The 20937-nt window shown below is 38.0% G+C and overlaps 1 protein-coding gene across 1 annotated transcript in view; it reads right to left on the bottom strand.

Moving 5' to 3' along the window:
* Positions 1–20937, bottom strand: part of OLFM2 (olfactomedin 2) — a 1260631-nt gene that overhangs the window by 473532 nt on the left and 766162 nt on the right. The window contains exon 4 of the mRNA XM_044084686.1: positions 621–840. Within this exon, the coding sequence (XP_043940621.1) occupies positions 621–840 (220 nt within the window). The remainder of the gene's footprint in view (positions 1–620; positions 841–20937) is intronic.

Raw genomic sequence — 20937 nt, 5'->3', positions numbered from 1 at the left:
ATGTGCAGGAAAACAATTGTTTGACAGAGAAGGTTATAGCAGTTAGTGTGCATGTGCAAGTGTTCACAGGTTAGGGATAGAGTTTGGATTAGGAAAGGGGGTAGATTTTCTGTTTTGTATGTTTGGTGCTGTAAGTGTGACATGTCCTTTTGTCTTAAGTAGTAGCACTGTTAGGGACACAGAATTTAGTATTGTAAGGTACAGGGTTTAAATGAAGGGCAGGTGTTGACATAAGGATAAGGTTATGGTTAGCAATATGGGTAAAGTGGTATGGGGGGCAAATGAGGTACACTTTTTTATCTAGAAAAATCAGTGTGGTTAAAAGCCACCATTTTTGCACTGACAGTATCTACATTGGTACTCACCATTGTGACCAAAAGCTCTAAGTCACATGGCCTTTGTTATTAAATGTGACCCAGCAAATGGAGTGCCCAACGTCACGGAACACAAGGTCAGGTCATGAGGTTAGTTGTACATATTTTTGCTGGGAATCTAACTACAGGTAAAATGTGGGAAACAAATCAGACAGATATAATAACGAAATAAAAAAAAATAATAAACCACCCCAGTAGTGCAAATGGTATCATAACAAAAAAGGGATACATTCAAGATTGTCTTACCAAGTTTTTGCATGCAGGAATGAAGCTTTTGTTCCAGGACAAGAACCCTGTGCTGAAGTTCTTCATAATCGTAGGCTCCCATCTCCTCCTGAATTGCCAGCAATACTCCAGAGAGGTTCCGCACTTCCTCCTTCAATTGAATTATCATGCCTACATCTGATTTGTACTGGTCCAGGACTGGAATAAGTGGTAACAACTCATCCATCTTCTCTTTCAGGTCCTGTCAACATTTGAAAATAATTTAATCCTCAGCATATTCAGTGCAACCAGTAAAGGAACTACAGAGTCATGATTTGCAGAAACATTTGCACATATAGTGATTTAACTTGTGTTCATAGTGCAGTTCATTTGCTTAAGACACGAACTATATTCTGACTTAATGACTCATCTGACTACTTTAACTAGGTTGCTTTACCCACCAGTTGCTCATTTCCATTTGACATCAAATAGTGTGGAGACATCAGGTTACCAAGCTACTCTGAAATTATGTAAGTCTAAACAGCAATATGTATATTTGTACATATATACGCATATATATGTATACATATGTATATGTATATATATATATATATATATATATATATATATATATATATATATATATATATATATATATATAAACCACACAAACAATTAATCCAACAAGGTAACAAAACTGCTGGTGAAAGTGGGCGTGATTCTGAAGAAGTTCAGTGACATTAAATTGAACAAAAACGTTAAAGATTTTGGGCTGTCCATTTTCTCCTTCCACCAGCAGTTTTGTTACCTTGTTTTATATTTATATATATATATATATATATATATATATATATATGTGTATACTTTACCATCAGAAGGTCGAACCTGACCCCATCAAATGATGGGATCATCAATCTACTAACGTGAAAGTGACAATGTCAAATTCCGACACTGTAAAAATATGACTCACCGTAAACCTCAGAACGGGCTTTAACACTGGTCGAAATGGGGTCTAGATTCTTACTTCGACAATGTCGGGTTCAACATTGTTGCCATTCAGCCTCCTGACTTCAACTGAAGTGGGTTTGACCTAACCCACTTCGACCTTCTGATTGTCACCCTCTCTCTCTCTCTATATATATATATATATATATATATATATATATATATATATATATATATATATATATATATATATATATATATATATATATATATATATATATATATATATATATATATATATATATATATATATATATATATATATATATATATATGTGTGTGTGTGTGTGTGTGTGTGTGTATATAAGAAAACCTGTGTTGGTGTTGTTTAGTCATTTGATCATCAAAGCAAGACTACTTAAAATCGAATGGATTTTACTGAAAAAAGGAGTCTTTCAATGAGATAAGGTGGATATGTAATATGAGTTTTATCAACATCAAATAGAGGGAATTGAGAAATATGATGCATGGTAGTTTAGAATATGTCAATGCACCAGAGGTAAAAAAGTTACAGGACTTAAACATGTTAAAAGTCTGTCAGGAAGGAACAACACATACTGAATTTTCCAGCAATTAAATTTGCGATGTTAAAACATCAAAGTTCAAATATTTCCTTGTTATATTTATTGGATCTTCACATGGGACAGGAAACATTTTATGCACCAAGAAGTATTCTAGTATGCCATGGAAATCTTCAGAGGCTGAACAATTTTTTACATGAAACATTGGGGGTCAAAACAATTAAAGCAGGCATCACAATTCCATTTTGCAAATGCCTAATGTTGTGCAGCTTTAAATATTATTACAAAGCTCCCTACCAATAGATGTGACTACTAACTAAATGCTGCAAGCTAGGCAAAGTTGTTGCAAAAGTTTAATCATTTCTCTTTAATTATTAAAAGGTCGATAAGAAAAAGAGTGAGATTCCAAGGGGATGCATTTTCATGTAGAGTAAAACTTCATCTGCTCCCAGTTCCTGCCCATCTGCCCAGAACTGACTGCTCTGTTTGCTAACATCAACCCCCACCTTTGTTTCAAAAAAGGAGACAAGCAGAATAATTTTGAGCGCTTGTTTCCTTTGAGCAGGGTGGCAGAGCTTTAAACAGCATGGATTCTTCATCAATAGTGTACAGTTTACAGTGGAAAATAATTCATTTTAAAACAGGATTAAAAAAGGATAAATTATAAACATGGGTGTGGAGTTCCCTATTTACTTAAGTTATATAAAATATCTATTCATTTTCTTAGGTTTTAATTTAAAACAGTTTTCTTTCAAAACTAAGTATAAACATTTGCATGAAAAGATGAGATGACTGCTTGTCTCAAAGCAACCTTTGTTACAGTCACAAAAATGACTTCTGTTAAATTCTTTGCATTATTAGCCCACATTTTAATTCCCCTGTGTCAGGTTACTTTCCAATCACTACTTTTATGGGGGAGACTATAGCTGGTTCTCTGTTATCACTTAGCTAAACAGACAAACAAGCCCTTTTAAAGGAGAAAATTAAGTACAAGAACTGTGAACAAAAGCTTGATTGATAATTGTAAGAATGAACCAACAAAGTAGATAAGGTCAATAAGTTCAAACATTTCAGCACACTGTTTTTATTTCTTTTTAATCAAAAATGAATTAACTGCATGTCGTACCAATCTGATTAGAAAAGGGAATGCATGACTTGATATATAAGAAGAGGGAAGACCACCTTATAATACTACAGGATATCATACAGTATAATAAACATTTTTTTTCTCTGCAAGCAGGTTATCCCTGATTTCGAGGAAGCATTTTGATAATTTTATTGCAGTTGATCAGGGTTGCATTTTATCAGTTTCTAATTGCTCAAATAATAATCACAACATTATAGCACACTGAAGGCTGGCTTGTTAGGCACGAGGGAAACTTTCTTTGTAAAAGACTGCTGAGCATATTAGTAGAGAGTCTGTCCATGGCTGTGGAGTGAGAATATATAAAAGTCTGATTGGGGCTATTGTCCCACATGATGGAGATGAAAAGATTGGAATCGCGCACGAGCAAACGTTTACAATGCCGAAAGTCATAAGAAAGAAAAAACAGCTGTAGATGCCACACACCACTCCAAGCTTCTGAATGGAGATCGCAGTACAGTGTGGATCAGGAAATTTAACCTTTTCCCCACTGTACTGTGAGCTCGGAGTCGGTATGTATTATTTGAAGGGTGTGTGCGGAGCACAGTCCCTCACATGGGGAGTGCATGGGGGCTTGCCACCCTGCAAAAACATACAAAAGTTAGATTTTTATTTTGAAACAATGTGTTTAAATGGAGCAGCTGTTTTTTTTGTCGTTATGACTTTCGGCATTGTAAATATTCATTTGTGTGTGAATCCAATCTTTTCATCTTGTTCTTTTAAATTTTGGTTATGTGAAAATTTGGTAGACTGAAATAGATCCATATATACCTAAATACGTATATATATATATATATATATATATATATATATATATATATATATATACATATAAAAAAATAAAAACCTCAATCAGAAGAAATCAGTCTGTAAACTAAACAATTAAGCACTTTTGTTCATCATTTACTATTTTAAAACATAAACTTCATCAGAAACTTCATTTCAATGTACACTCTAGACAGTGCAAACAACATATGAAAGTGTAAAACTACAGTAACAGTTCTAAATTCAAAAAAATATAAATAGAACTCTGCCAACTAAGTTGTTGTCATTAATTTTCTTAACCATCTTAATAAACACTTAATATTTGAAGTTCCATTGAGCCCTGGGGGCTTGTCAGCTTGAAGTCTCGCTTGCCACTGTAATTTCCTGACCTCCAGGAGAGGGTTGACATCATCAAAGGGAACAACCACTTTATCCAAAAAAACTTAAAATTAGAAAAATGGGAGCGGTTTAGCTAAAGTATTTTTACTATCTGTCATTCAAATTGCTCTAATATGCTCTTGTATTCTGTCACTTAATCTGCATATAGTTTTTCCATTATAGAAAGGGACACAATGGGAACAGATCATCATGTATACACCAATCCTGGTGGTGCAATGAAATGAATCTTTGAACTGGAGAGAAAAGTTTGGTGCTGTTATCTTGAGATTATCTCCATTCAGAATATGTTGTCAGCAAATACAGTGACCATAACTGTTCATTCCTGTGGGACCAGAGGGTCGTTAACATTGCTATTTCTTTCCATTTGCTAGAAACAACTTCAATGATGTATTTTTTTATAGTAGAAGGAGGATGCTGGTCCTTTTATAATAGTAAATGAATGAAAGTGCTTAATTTTTATTCTACAGGCTGATTCTTTCTGATCGAGGTTTTTATTTTTTTATGTAGTCAATGTGTTTACCTGGTCCTCTTCAAGAGAAATCTTGATGAGTGGATGGAAAATAGAAAAATTCACCCCAGGGGATAACTCCAGTGGTTCTACTTGACTGAGTGGTTGGCACAATGCCAGGGTAATCCTATGGGCTAGGTTTTAAAAGGCTCCGGGGCCATTAGTCTAGAACACACTTATGAACCTATGTGCTTATAGTGCATCCTTGTGGGATAGATCAATGGGCACATCAGATGGCTATATCCATTCAAGAATGAACTGTGCTCTTCTTTGAAAATAAAATGAAGGGTTACTACAGGGATGCAAAATATTGATGTTGTTAACCTAGCTACCAATTTCACCAGAGAAGATAGCAATCTTACCAAAAATGTTACAGCTCTTAATGTTCTAGCCTCTACTGCTCAGCCAGCAAAATTGTTGGCATTACTTCATTTGTTTCTATGTAATTCCTAGAGACCCAATGCACCACTAAATGATTTAAGCAACTTTACTAATAAAGGAGGACACGATTTGTCCACATTTTGTTTTGTTAGTCTGTTCTCTACAAAAAATAAATAAAAAGATAAATACATACATAAATAAATACATACATAAATACATACATACATACATACATAAATAAATAAATAAAAAGATGGTTTAAATTACTGACTCTAACTTGATGACATTTATAAAACCAAGAAACATTTTTACTCTAAGACCAGATCTAAGGTCAGTTTAATGGAGGGGGTTATATAATGCCATTGTCCATGAGGACCTAGCATGGACAAAATTAACCAAATTGTAAATAAAATCTCTAGATTGTAGATACTGCAGATCACATGACATAGGTAGCAAATAGAAGGTATTAATTAATATGTAAGCATATTTACTAATATTTGACTGGAAGTAGAATCATTTGGTGATCTGTGCCAATGTTATCACATCTCTTGGATATTTCTTATTCAATTTAAGTAGCTAGTTACAAATAAATAATCAGAGTATACAATGATGGCTTATTTCAGAGAAGTTTCTCTCCAGAATTTCAAGAACTCATACTCTTTGTGACATATGTTGAAAAGTCAAATGGGTTTCTGTATGGATAAAACACATTCTAAACTAAAAAAGTATCATAATATACAGTGACATATCTATAACTTAAATATAAATTATTGTGAAACCCAAAATTAAATACTGATTTGTTTAAAATTTGGCATAAATGGCAAAATCGACTAGTTCATATTTATAAGCAAACTGTGTCAGTTCCCCCAAATAGTGACACTACAGTTTGAGAATGACCAAACTGGTGGTTTAAACTAAGGTGTGTAGTTTATAATTTGATGCTTAAACGAACAATCCTTTTGACTCAAAACTGTAGCTATTCTGGCATGCAATTTGAATATAAGGCTTGTGCCATGGCAATTTAAGAATAACTGACTGGTACTGTGGGCTCACACGTTTTTCACATTATATTTTAAAACCTCAAATGCTGGTATGTGGATCCAGTAGTCAGTAAAAGTACATATCTGAAAAAATAAGAATCTGACCAGTTACTAGAAGGTTTCAGAATTTAACATTTATTGAAAAGTTTATAAAATAGTAATCTTTTCCCATCTGGGTGATCACTTCAGTATGTTTTGATTTGTGTTCTTAATTTTGTTGTTGTATTTTTTTATATTATACTACACAAACTCCATACCCACCCCCCCAAAAAAACAAACAAAAAAAACAAATAGAAGACAAACTGCAAACAAAAAGTTCTAGAACAAATATTTCATTTAGATGATATGTTTAATTGAGGTGACATCTGTCAGAGTTACTATTACTTCAGGTGAAAGTTAAAAGTAGCTTCCCTATTCCAGTGGTAAATAGTTTGGTTAATCGTTTTTAACCGAGAATGATTCACTGATTTGTATATTTCACTTACCGGTGTCTGAGTGACATGACTGTAATGAGCAAGAACTTATACACAGAGGAGGGGCCTCCTGATAACACCATCTTACAGGAATCTGCCTGACACCTCATAATTAAATTTAAGCTACTCTACGGTCATGTTTCTCTAGGAAAAGGTCATATTTAGTTAGGGAGCTCTTTCACATTCGGTACCTGGCTTCATAGGAGATTACTAAGCTTACAAGTTTAGGCAGTATAACCAGATTTTACCCAATATATGGCCCCAGCGGCAAGAGGATGGCATGAATTTATGTCTGTGCATTGAGTATCTTACAGATTGTTCTAGTTAGTCTGCCCCAATGGTAAAGTTCCTGTATTACTTGTCAGCAAGAAATCAGAATTGCTACATTAATGCCAGGATATATTTTTCAAGTTAATTAAATGAATGCAAATTCGGGTTCTCCAAGGAAAATGACTCAGGCTTATTGAAATTTACCTATTCAGCAAATTACAGTAAAATAAAAATAGATAAATAAATGAAGCAGAGATAATGTTAGTTCAGATGAACCTAAATAGGATGAATGAAATGTTCATAAAACCATACACAAGTAAAACATGATGCAGAAGGTTTTGAAATAGTATGTTATACTGTACTTCATATTGCAAATGCAAAACTTAAAGCTGTTGTTAAGAATCCCTGAAAAAATATGCTATGAGTACAAAAAAGAAACAAGTATTTTAAGTTGCTATTACACCACTAAAGCAGTTTCTTGAGGAGAGCTTCATCCATTTGCTCCTCCCCAATACAAATGATTGTGTCACCTCTATCTTTGCTTCTTATACACATTAACTCTGTAATTAATGCACCTCAGAGAAGGGGGGAAGGGGGTATTTCAAGGTACCAAAAACTTAGATTTTTTATGCATATATGTATTTGTCCACTTTTATACCTATAATTTCAATATTCTGAGGATACCAGTTATACTCTTCAAAATATCAGCAGATATCCCTTAAGAAAATGTTGTGACAAAATACCTAAAATAAAGTGGAAGTGTGATGAATGATGTTAGGCCAAGACTATAAATGGTAAGGCTTCAGATATCAATGCAGTAATATTATTTTACCTTCTTACAAGAAACTTTTACAAAGTCTTTATTTTTCAGCTGATTTCAGTTGCAGTGATGTGATTAGTCATATAAGTCATTACAAGCAGCTGATTGGTGGAGTAACCTAAAAAGCAAAATGAATATTTAATGTCCCATTTAGTTATTTGGAGACCTATCAATAAACACCTTTTCACTGGTGATTCATTATAGCAAGTTATGAGAGGAAAGGCTAGTTCTTCTTTGGATGGATCGCTTTTGTCAGAGGTACACTGAATCACAAGACTCTCTGGAATAGTTTGTAAGAGACTCAAAACTCTTTAATGAGACACACACTCACTTGCAATATTCTGAGCATAACATATTCTATTGTTTCAATGTATATATATATATATATATATATATATATATATATATATATATATATGTGTGTGTGTGTGTGTGTGTGTGTGTGTGTGTGTGTGCCATTATCGTCATGACTATCTTTAAGGTTGATATCTGTTTTGTTAACACACTATGATCGATAAAAAATTGGTTGACAGTTGTACAACATCATTGCATTACTGTGGTTGGAGTATATCCCCTTGCCCCAATACTATACAATATCAGAGTTAGAATATCTAAGTAGCAGGTATAAAAGATTGTTGTAATGTTGCATACCCTGAGGTTATTTCTTGGAGCATGTGTACTGCAATTTCAATGTTATTTTTGATTATTTTGTGTTGACGATGTTGACATTTGGGGAGTTCTTTTTTTAAGTGCCCCCGTATTTATATCCCATTGGCTCAACTTTTAGAAGTAAGAAAGCATATTTTCAGATTTTGCAGATTTTGATAAAAATAAGTAAATAATGTGTTTTCAAATAACAAGGTCTAAAGTTGTCAGGTGAAAGGATACACAACCTGCGATGTACATGTTTGTTTTAAGCTGGAGAGACCACAGAGGTACCTAGCCAAGAGAATTACTGGCCTCAAACAGTTGCCCTATGCAGCACGGTTGAAAAAGCTAAGACTGTTCTCTGTTGCATACCGCTTTCTCTGAGGCAATCTCTGTCTAACGTAGAGAGCCACGTCCAACCCAGAATTGTTGAACATGCTCCATCTTAGCAAAACCAAATCTACTCAAGCTACATGCTCTAGAGATATAAACCTCAACACAACAATGAATAGAACATGCTGGAGGGATAGATTCCCTTCGCAGAGACTTCCCTTACTATGGAACAGGGTCCCGATCTACATAAGACAGAGCCCCTCACTATCACTCTTCAAGAGGAACCTTGATGAGTGGATGGGTAACAGAAAGTTCACACCGGGGATCATGCCAACAGCACTACTAGATAGGGGCCAAGGGTATTAGTACAAGGGTCTAGGGAACTACTAAAGGGGCGGTGAATACCGCACAACATGGCTGGGCTAATATATGCTTTCAGGCAGATAGCTCAGTACCAACCCTTGAACCTATGAACCTATTAAGTATATCTGATATAGCATTCAGACAGCTAAGTTTCAGGTAAATACAATGTAGTGTAGAGAGTTGTTATATTATGAAATGTTTGTGGGAACATTTTTTCTGTATTGGAACTCAGAAGTCCCTCAGCCAGTGAAGCTGCTTTATCTTCCAACACTGTTAAATACTGGGCACATTAAATCTCTTTACCATTTATAATAAATGATTGTGAAACCCTTAAGCGTGTATGAGTGTGTATCATTTCAAAAGTTTCTGCAGTTCAACAAATGTGTAGAACTGCTCTGGTGTGCATCCCATTTGAGTTAAAGTATATCTGTTATAACATCAAAGTAATATCAAAGAAGAGGAAGGGTCAGACAGTTAATAAAAATACTTTTTTTTTTGATAAGTGAAACTCTGTACTGCTCCATTTGACAAAGTATTTTTATTAACTAGCTGAGGCCTCTACTGAAAATGGAAATATCTCCAGCTAGACAAAATAAATAAAATAAATAATACTTGAATGGGGGTAACAGCTTTGTTGTCTCATTGGATGCTATGGCACAAAACATCGCCATTGATGAAAGATCCACTGTGGAGCGCAGTCAGGTGCAAAATCTAAATGCACCCCTTAATGCATTTAGTGCATTACTACAGAACATTATTCTGCAAAAGAAATGCATAGATATTTTCATATCCTATAAGACCGTTTAGGGTAATGTCATGTCGAATTAGTGCTGATTTGTTTCTCTTCACCTTTGCACTTTTGTTTACAAGATATAGTTCATTAATATGCAAACATTTACATCCCCTGCATTATACTTGGAAATCAGCTAAAGAAGAGATAACCCTGTGGTCATTAGTTTACAGCTTTAGACAGGACCTAGACGTATAAAGGTTTGCACAGGGGCATCCATAACTGAAATCCCTTTAGTTTCTCTATACACCACCATTCCCCATGAACAGAGAGAATATTTGGGAAGTTACAAAATATAATCACAGCAGGTATGAGTGCAAATGGTGCATTCCTGTTGTGTTAAACAGTGAGAGTGGAACAATCAGTCTTTAAGCATTTAAAAAAAGATTACTTGACTGCTGCAGTGGTGTAGAGAAATAAAGTACTGACTAAAGCTCAGTCAACTCAGCTATGATCAGTCACTGTCGTGGTTGAAGGGGATGCAGGGAAGGGATGGACGTGACCATCATAAGGGAGGGTGGGCATTGACATGGGCGTTCCCAACTATGATCCTTGGTGGTGGCTGGGGATGTTGCTTAAGCGGGGGGGGGGTTAACTCAGGAGGAGTAGGACAGTGGGCATATCCAAGTTGCTGTGAAGGTGGGGTTATACGCAATACACCCCCAATGTAGACCTGCCCTCAAGGATCACTACTGAACTGTAAGGGGAGAGGGAAATAGTAAATTATTAAAAAAACAATGGTGTATACATGACCAAGACCTTCAGGGCATCCTTATGTTCCATGATCCAAATGTAACTGGAGCAAATCCAGGACGGGGGGATATGCAGTCACTGGTAAACCTGGTATGGACATGGGGCACTGGAAAGAGTGCCATGAGGATGATGTAGGAGACCAAACTAAATCTTAAAAATATTACTGGTATGCTATGTAAAACTTACACTTTTAAAAAAATAATTATAATTTTCAGCATAAATGCATTATTTCTGACTGGGTAGCATCACTGAGGGAAATGGCATGTGATATAACACATGACTTTCCTGTGATATCAACACTAAACTTAAGTTCTGCACCCTAAATGTAATAGTTTTGCCATTTCTATAGTGACAGTACACTGTAAGCTGTTTGCATGCTTTCTTCTTATTTGTAGTAATCCTCTCCCCTCCCTCTTTCTCTGTTCCTTTCTCTCCCTATATATATTTGTGTGTGTGTGTGTGTGTGTGTGTGTGTGTGTGTGTGTGTGTGTGTGTGTGTGTGTGTGTGTGTGTGTGTGTGTGTGTGTGTGTGTGTGTGCATACTTGTTTGTTAATTTTTGTTTAATTCAGATTTGTTTCACAATTTTTTTTAGAATGTACCATTCAAAACTTAGACAGTTTTCAGTTCTGCATCCAATCATAGAACCCCCTCCTGAAGCCTAAGAACCATGGGAAACAACTATCATATTTCAATGTATATTTTCTGGCTAAAAAGCTGAAGTACAAGAAAGGAAACTGTAACCATATTTCCTCCACCCTGAGTTAATACCAGTAAAATGTTAGGTAACAGCTATCACTTATCTATGTTCAAGCCCTGCCTCATGATGTAGATGTATGAAATCCTAACTGACACCCAGGTGGCTAGTAATATTGGTGTCTGTGAGCCTGTTTTGAGGGTGCAGATTAACTTGAGCAAGTGCTACCTGCTTATGCATCCTGTGTGGAGGGAGATAGCCAGGTCTGTGGCATTCGTGACACCTAGAGGTCACCCTCTTGCAGCTGCTTTGTTGGCTTGTGCCTTAGTGGACAACAAGATGAACTGGGGAAGCAGAAAGTATGTGTTGGGAATACAATTGTCTCCTTTTCCCAACTAGGCAACCATACCGCTTAAGTGTACATATTTTTTCAGAATGTCTAGATTTTGCCTCATATTTTTTGTCTGTCCTGAGTAAAATTTGTGGTTTTCTGGAAATTCCTGAGGATTGAAGTCACTAAATAATGACATACATCTGAGTATTAGATTTCATATTCTTAAGAAAATGCATGCTAACAGAAGTCCTGTTATTTTACCAATGTTCTAAGCTTGTAAGAGCAATATTTAAAATCTGTCCCTATTTTAGGGCCTCTCCCCCAATTATATTAGGCTTTATCCTGATTTCTTATGCTAACAGGTTGAGAGGTATGCAGACATATAGCTACAATACATCTGCACACACCCTGGGGTGGTAAGGGTATGCTGCTTTACAGGATTCAAAGCTGTGCCACTGCCCACCATCTGACTCTCATCACAGGGGCAGGGGGCTAATAGGGCTTCCATGTCAGAACCAAAAGGACAATAAGTTCTTGCATGGCCAATGCACATGAATGGTTTGACTGGTTTGAGATAGTGGAACTACTGGTCATATGTCTGCAGAACTTGGAAGGGGAAACTTTATGAAGTTTTGAAATTATGAGGAACATCCTTCCATTATTTCTATGACAGACAATAGATTCTCAATTGATATTCCCATCCATCTGAGACTTCAACATGTTCCCGAGAAAGGTCAAGAAAGACTGAAAAAAAACTGTTTAATTAACTAATGACATTTAATTACCATTCCTTTATGGATTAAGGACAAAGGTAAAGTGGCTATCACTACTTAAGAAAGCATTTATAAAAGCATGTTCCTGTTATCCTTTGTGGGAGGTTGGGATAATGGGTAAGGTGTTTACCTTACAGACATGAGGTGTAGGGTTTGGTTCACACATGGGGTAATTAGCTAGCCTTAAAATGGTCTATATGCACAGCTAGCCTCGTATTAATCTATGTACCTAAGTTGCTGTGTCTTTTGGCTTTTCCTGGTTAGGGGTCACCACAGCAGAACTCCGGTCCGCTAATGATTGGCAGTAGATTTTTATGTACCGAGTTGCCAGCTCTGACACACAACCTTCAACGAAGGTACACCCATTCACGCATGTCTCCACACAGAAGACGCTTTAGCTGAGAATCGAACAGGACAACGTCTTACTGTGAGGCGACAAACCTAAGTAATTAGATAATTGTTAAAGTAAACAAAAGTGTTTCATGCAACTACTCCAAAGAGAGTAGTTTTGCTCTGGGAAGCACATGGTATTTTTTGACAGAGTAATGGGGTTTGTCATTTTTTATATATCTTTCCATGAGAAAAACACATGAGAATGAATAGCAATCAGAAACAGCAAAACAGTTTCAGCTTTCATGCAGTACATAAAATTAAGTGTTAGTACAAGATCTGAAAAGGTAGCATGCTCATCTTTAGTAGTGGAAGATCAGAAAGCTGTGTGTTCTATTCCCACACTAGGTGCTTGGCTTCATTTTCCGATACTAACAATGCAGTACAGCATAAGTGGGTACCCACATTAACGACCTTTGAATTAAATTTTAGGGCACCCACAATGCTATGTATGATGACATTTGAATGAAATGTTGGAGTACTGCACACTCCTAAGTGTTATGAGCTTTGAATGCAATGTTTGAGTATTACACACTCCTAAGTGTGAAGACCTTTGAATGAAATGTTGGGGTACTGCACACTCCTAAGTGTGATGACCTTTGAATGAGTGATGACCTTTGAATGAAATGTTGGGGTACTACACACTCCAAAGTGTGCTGACCTTTGAATGAAATGTTGGGGTACTACACACTCCAAAGTGTGCTGACCTTTGAATGAAATGTTGGGGTACTGCACACTCCTAAGTGTGATGACATTCGAATGAAATGTTGGGGTACTACACACTCCAAAGTGTGATGAACTCTGAATGAAATGTTGGGGTACTTCACACTCCTAAGTGTGATGACGTTTGAATGAAATGTTGGTGTACTGCACACTCCTAAATGTGATGACCTTTGAATGAAATGTTGGGGTAGGCACATTCATAAGTGTAATGAGCTTTGAATGAAATGTTGGGGTACTGCACACCCTAAGTGTAATGACCTTTGAATGAAATGTTGGTGTACCACATACACCAAAGTGTGATGACCTTTGAATGAAATGTTATACATACTGAGGTCCCAATGAAGTAGCTCGAGTGGATGTAAAAGATCCCATGGCACGGCACTTCCTGCAAAAGAATAGGGGAAGTCCCTGGTGTCCTGACAAACTATTTACTAGTAACTACAAATATCACTTGTGTTTTCCCTTGATAAGAGGTCCAGTGACAGCTAACCCAGTCAACAGATTGTAAATAAATGGAGAATTGTAGAATGCAAAGTTTCTGTAATCACGGCTGCACAGGTAAAAACCACACTCTCCAAAGCCAAGAATACAACGTCCATGGGACCAACCAACATCCCAGGCTGCAGTCTACATGAACTACAGAACGAACTGGCACTCCACCTAAGTACCATGTTCAATCATAGCCTCATCTAAAGCTTTGTGACTTCTGAATGGTGCACAGCAACGATTATCCCACTCCACAAGGGGGGAGCCACCACGGACCCCAGGAACTACTGCCCCATTAGCCTGATGAGTCTGGTCTGCAAGGCCATGGAACGTATCATCACGGAACTTATAAATAAAGACATTGGTAATCTCCAAACTCTGGATCCCACCCAGTTCGGGTTTGTAAAAGGCAGATCATGTCTCCTAAACCTGATAGACTTCTTTGAAGCAGTCACCAAAGCCATAGACAAGGGTAAGGTAGTTCACACAGCCTATCTAGATCTCGCCAAGGCTTTCCACACCATCCCCCACTCTGGAATTATAGATAAACTTACTAAACTAGGTATAAATCCCTATTTCACAAGATGGGTTGCCAACTGGCTCACTGACAGAACCCACACTGTGAAAGTAGCAGACTCCAAATCCGACGTCAGAGCAGTGACACGTGGAGTACCACAGGGTTCAGTCCTGGGTCCTCTCCTGTTTGGTATCTACTTCTCTGAAGTACAGGCTAACACAGAAGATCTTTGGCTAACAAAGTTCACAGATGACTGCAAACTAGGGGCTATAATCAAAACTCCTAATGATGTGGACATCCTACAAAAGGGCCTCACTGAGACAGATACCTAGTGTCAAAGCCATGGCCTCAAGCTCAATGCCAAAAAGTGCATTGTCATCCCCTTTGGTAAAAACTCTGTACCCATGAGCTACAACATAGGCAGTAGTATACTTAACACTGAAAGTGTGATAAAAGACCTTGGGACACAGGTGGACAGTAATCTCTCCTTTGATAATCACATCACCACAGTAGTCAGGAAATCCTTCTATGTGGCACACCTCATCACAAAAGGTTTCTCATCCAGAAAAAAAGAGGTAATTGTTCTCCTCTACTCACCACTCATTAGACATATTATAGAGTACAATGGCCCTTTTTGTGTGTACCTCACAAGACATCTACAACAACTGGAAAGGCCACAGAAATACCTCACAAACAGGATTACCGGCCTCAAACAGATGCCCTACGCAGACCATCTAAAAAAACTCCAGCTTTACTCCGTCGCATATCGCCTACTCAGAGGTGATCTCTGCCTAACATACAAAGCTTTGCCAAACCCAGAGCTGTTGGACATGCTCCACTTAAAGAAATCCCAATCCCTCCGAGCTACACGCTATAGGGACCTAAACCTTGTCACTACAATAAACAGAACATGCCGGAGGGATAGATTCCTGTCCCAGAGACTTCCCATACTCTGGAATAAACTACCTATCTATATGAAACACAGCTCCTCATTAGCACTCTTCAAGAAAAATCTTGATGATTGGATGGGAAATAGGAAATTCACCCCGGGGATCACCTCTGTGGCTCTGCTCAACAGTGGCACAGGAAAATAATTTACTTGGGTGGCAAAAGCCAGGGTACCTTTTTGGCTGGGCTTGTACAGGCCCCAGGGCCGATAGCCTAGTACCTACCTATAAACCTATGAACCTATGAACAAAGAATTTCAAAATCTTTGCATCCTCATGTGCAGATTTCCATGTTACTTCACAAGTCCCAGCCTGCGAGCCATAACTTTCACGATTATGAAGTTTCAGATTATAACATTTAGGTTCATTGTCTAACAGGCTTTTCATTAATGAAATTAAACTATTGTGTCTGCTGCTTTTAAGATAGATAAGATAAGATTCCTTTATTGTCACTGCACAAAGGACAATGAAATTTGTAGCAGTCCTAAAGTGCATTCACATATAATGAACATTATTAAAAAGACAATACAATACACTATAGTACAGTACACTATAATACACAATAGAACAAACCAAGTTATTGCACTTAGTATAGTGCACATATAAAATTAAGAGTGCAATGCTAGTATCAAAAAAATAAAATAAAATACAAAAGAATGTAAACATGTAGAACAGTGACTATTATTTGTACTGGTCAGAGTCAATCAATATAAATGTTTGGCATTGCTCAATTCTTGTATAGCTGTGTGGTAGAAACTGTTCTTACATCTATCTGTCCATGATGGAATGGACCTAAACCGCTTGCTAGAGGGCAACAACTCAAACAGATGATGTCCATGCTGTCCAGGGTGGGAAGGGTCTTTCAGGAAGCTAGCTGCCCTACTGAGCTGAAAAGTTCCTCCAAAGAGGGCAGTGTGCAGCCAATATTTTTCTGGGTAAAATTTATGTTCTCTGAAGGGCTTTCCTTTCTTCCACTGAGCTGCTGGCATTCCACATAGAAATACAATATTACAGCACATATTGCTTTTTCTGAGAATTCACAGGAAATAGAGTATCTACTGTGGATTCTTAACAGTCACTGTGATGTTTGCAGACCAGGAGAGATCTACTGCTACATGTATATCCAAAAACTTGAAGGCAGGAACTATTTTCACACAGTCTCCATTGATGGATATTGAGTTATAGTCTGTATTGTGCCTCCAGAAGTCTATTATAAGTTCTTTTGTTTTGGCAGAATCCTACCACTGTTGTGTCATCTGCAAACTTAATGATGTTGTTGGTAGAATGCTAAGAAACACAACCATGGGTATAAAGAGTATACAGAAGGAGACTCAACACACAGCCTTGTGGAACACCGGTGTATTGTATAAGGGTGGAAAAGAGGTAGAGGCCTAATCTAACCATTTGAGGACAATTAGTCACAAGATCTTTGATCCAGTGACAGGCAGGTTGGGAAATTACCAAGCCAGGGAGTTTAGTAAACAGTCTATCTGGGATAACTGTGTTAAAAGCTGAACTAAAGCCTACAAAGAGCATCCTCACATAGCTCCCCCTGCTGCTCAATATGGGAAAGTGCAGTATGCAAGGCAGTAGAGATGGAATCTTCTGTAGACTTATTTGTTCTGTAAGCATACTGGTGTGTATCAGTAGTAACTGGGACGCTGTTCTTCATGTGTTACAGAACTAGTTGTTGAAAGCATTTCATAATGACTGGAGTAAGTGGCACTAGATGGTAAAACTGCTGATAACAGTTTCTTTGTCAGTGAAATAATCGTGGTAGACTTCAAGCAGGATGGAATATTGGACTTAGAGACAGGCTGAAGAGCTTTGTAAAGACCTCAGAAAGCTGATCTGCACATTCTTTCAACCCCCATCCTATCACACCATCAGGGCCGGCAGCCTTTCTTGGGTTGACCACTTTAAGCACACACCTCACATCATGCTCTTGCACTGTGAAGGTGTGGTTATAGGGGGTTAATGTAGATGACATAAAATTATCTCTGTTGTTTCCAACTCAAAATGAGCAAATAAATGATTAATTTCCTCCGCCATTGAGAAAAACACCTCAACAGCCATATGGCTGCTGGTTTTATAGTCAGTAATATGCTGAATGCCTTGTCATAGTCACCGCGGATCACTGCTGGTAAAGTGGTCCTCTGTCTTCCTTTTGTAAGCCATTTTAGCCTCTCTAATGGCTATCTTTTTGTTGGATCTAGCCATGCTGTAAAGGGCTCTTTTGCCAGACCTGAAGGCTGCATTGCAGTACTGGAAGACACATCCAATCTCCTTCATCACCCAAGGATTCTAATTAAGGTACGCACAAATATATTGCTAACCGTCACATTGTCAACACAGTTTTTTTATATAGCAAGTACAGTTGATGTGTACACTTCCAAATACTAATCCTCAAAAATATCTCAGTTGGTCCTTTCAAAGCAACCTTCTAGCTGCAAAAAATGCTCCATCAGGCCATGCTTTAACAATCTTTGCGGCAGTTTGGACTTTTCTTATGGCAGTTTGGACTTTTCTCCTGAGGGGAGTACATGCTGGAGTCAAAATATATACATAAATGGTCTGACTAACCTAAATGAGGCGGTTGTTTTATCGTATAGCCATCTTTAATATTTGAATAGGCCTTGTCCATTGTATTTGATGTGTTGATGAAATTTAGAGAGAACTGTCTTTGAATCCATGTGACTGAAATCATCAGCTATAATAGTAGCTGCTTTAGTATAGGTGTTTTGCTGCAAATCAGTTTTAGAATTGAGATCAGTCTGTTTACAGTAAAACAGCTACTTTTTGCATGATTACAGAAATTATATTTTTGCTAGGGCACTGTCACTTAGTACAAGGTAAAACAGTCCATGTAATACTCACGGTAAGAATATATGTTCATTGTTTACATCCATTGAAACTATCCAGAAGAGTTGCATCTGTGTATTTAGAGTATGATGCAGCTGCAAATGGATCAGTTGTCAGAGTTTGTAGTTTGTGATGCAGAACAAGCATTTGAAAGACTAGTTTGTTAAAGAAATCACTGTAAATGTGAATGGATATCTGCTCATGGCCAAAGTGCAGCAGCACAGAAATAGAGTATATCCCTAGTTAAACAACAAGGGGACATAGTTTTCCACATGGGTGGTGCTGGTGGGGCTTTGCCCATAAAATAATATATGTTTCTAAATTCATCGAATGCTACTTGACCAATTTATTTTTTAAATTCAAATGAAATTTGAATAGACATTATTTGAAAACAGGAACAGATCACTGGCAAAATTGTAATACTATATAGTCAGTACTATGGCAAAGAGGTATAATGCCCTGACTATGGCCCAGGTGACCGAGTTTCTCATTTAACGGCTCAGTCATCGGAGGTGCTGGCAGGAGCAGGTGGACATGCGATATGCACTTGATCACCACTGGAGGCTAGATATTCATAACAGGGGAATATCTCAGGGAGACAGGGGCATTGATTAAGTCCAACGGACGTGGGGCAATATGCCAACACTCACCATCACATGTCCTTCTCAGGATGTACATCTGCATTTGCACACAAGGGGCAGAAAAAGTAGGGTGTGAAGAAAAAGCGCCACTAACAAGTCATAGTGTGACTTTTCTACGGAGTCCACACTCTTCTCATCCTTCCTTGGCATAGGTCAGGGTCAGCATGGCAGGGGCTAAAGTAGGACCTGTAGACCAACTGAATGAGGAAAGGACCTAGAGATGGGACGATGGACAGCTACACAGAGTGAAAAGGTCCCTAAAGGATTGTAATATTGTGATTTTCAGTGATTTTCCATTTAAAAATCTGTTGCTAAAATATGTGTGCATATATGTATGTGTGTGCATGTGTTTGTTGTGTGTGCTCTCAACTGTAAAACCTCCTTTAACTTAGGTTCATAGGTTCATAGGTTGGTACTAGGCTATCGGCTCTAGGGCCTATACAAGCCTAGCCATAACAATTCCCTGGCTATTTCTTGCCACACTGTTTACTTCCCTGGACCCCTGTCTAGCACTGCGACTGACGTGATCCCTGGGGTGAATTTCTTTTCTCCCATCCAATCATGAAGGTTCCTTCTGAAGAGGGACAAAGAGGCACTCTGCTTGACATGTATGGGCAACCTATTCCAGAGTTTGGGGAGTCTCTGGGTCAGGAACCTATCCTTCCAGCATGTTTTGTTTATTGTGATGACAAGATTTAGATCCCTGGAGCATATGGCTTTGAGGGATTGTGATTTCTTTAAGTGTAGCATGTCCAGCAGCTCTGGGTTTGACATGGCCTTCTATGTTAAGCAGAGATCGCCTCTGAGTAGACGATATGCGACAGAGTATAGCTGGAGTGTTTTAAGGCGGTCAGCATAGGGCATCTGCTTTAGGCCTGTGATTCTTTTAGTGAGGTATTTCTGTGACCTTTCCAGTTGTTGCAGATGTCTTCAGAGGTACATACCCAATGGGGTGTTGTATTCTATAATGGATCTAATGAGGGATGAGTACAGTTGGACAATGACCTCCTTTTTTCCTGGATGAAAAGCCCTTAGTGATGAGGTGTGCCACATAGAAGGATTTCCTGACTGTTGTGGCAATGTGGTTATTGAAGGTGATTCCACTGTCCACCTGTGTCCCTAAGTCTCTTAATCACACTTTCGGTGTTTAGTGTCCTGCCACCTATGTGATAATTCATGGGTACATGTTTTTCCCAAAGGGGATAACTATACATTTCTTGCCATTGAGCTTGAGCCCATGGCTCTGGCACCAAGCATCTGTTTCTGTAAGGCCCTTTTGTAGAGTATCCACATCATTTGGGGATTCAGTAATGGCTCCCAGTTTGCAGTCATCTGCGAACTTTGTTAGCCATAGTCCCTTAGTGCTGGCCTGTACTTCAGACAAGTAGATGCCAAACAAGAGAAGTCCCAGGACTGAACCCAGAGGTACTCCACTTGCCACTTGTCTAGAGCTGGATTTGGAGTCATCTACATTTACAGTGTGGGTTCTGTCAGTAAGCCAGTTGGCAACCCATCGAGTGATATAGGGATTAATGCCCAGCTTAGTAAGTTTATCAATGACTCCAGAGTGGGGGGTGGTGTCAAAGGCCTTGGCGAGGTCCAGATAGGCTGTGTGGACTGCCTTACCCTCGCCCATGGCTCTGGAGACTGATTCGAAGAAGTCAATAAGATTCAGGAGACAAGATCAGCCCTTCACAAACCCAAACTGGGTGGGGTCCAGTGTTTTAAGGTTGCCAATGTCTTTATTTATAAGTTCCATGATAATACGTTCCATGGCC

Source organism: Protopterus annectens, chromosome 9.part0 (genome assembly GCF_019279795.1).
Source record: "Protopterus annectens isolate FY-2018-M chromosome 9.part0, PAN1.0, whole genome shotgun sequence".
NCBI classification, from domain to species: domain Eukaryota; kingdom Metazoa; phylum Chordata; order Ceratodontiformes; family Protopteridae; genus Protopterus; species Protopterus annectens.
Note: the sequence above shows the minus strand (reverse complement) of the source record. Positions and strands in the feature narration are given on the sequence as shown.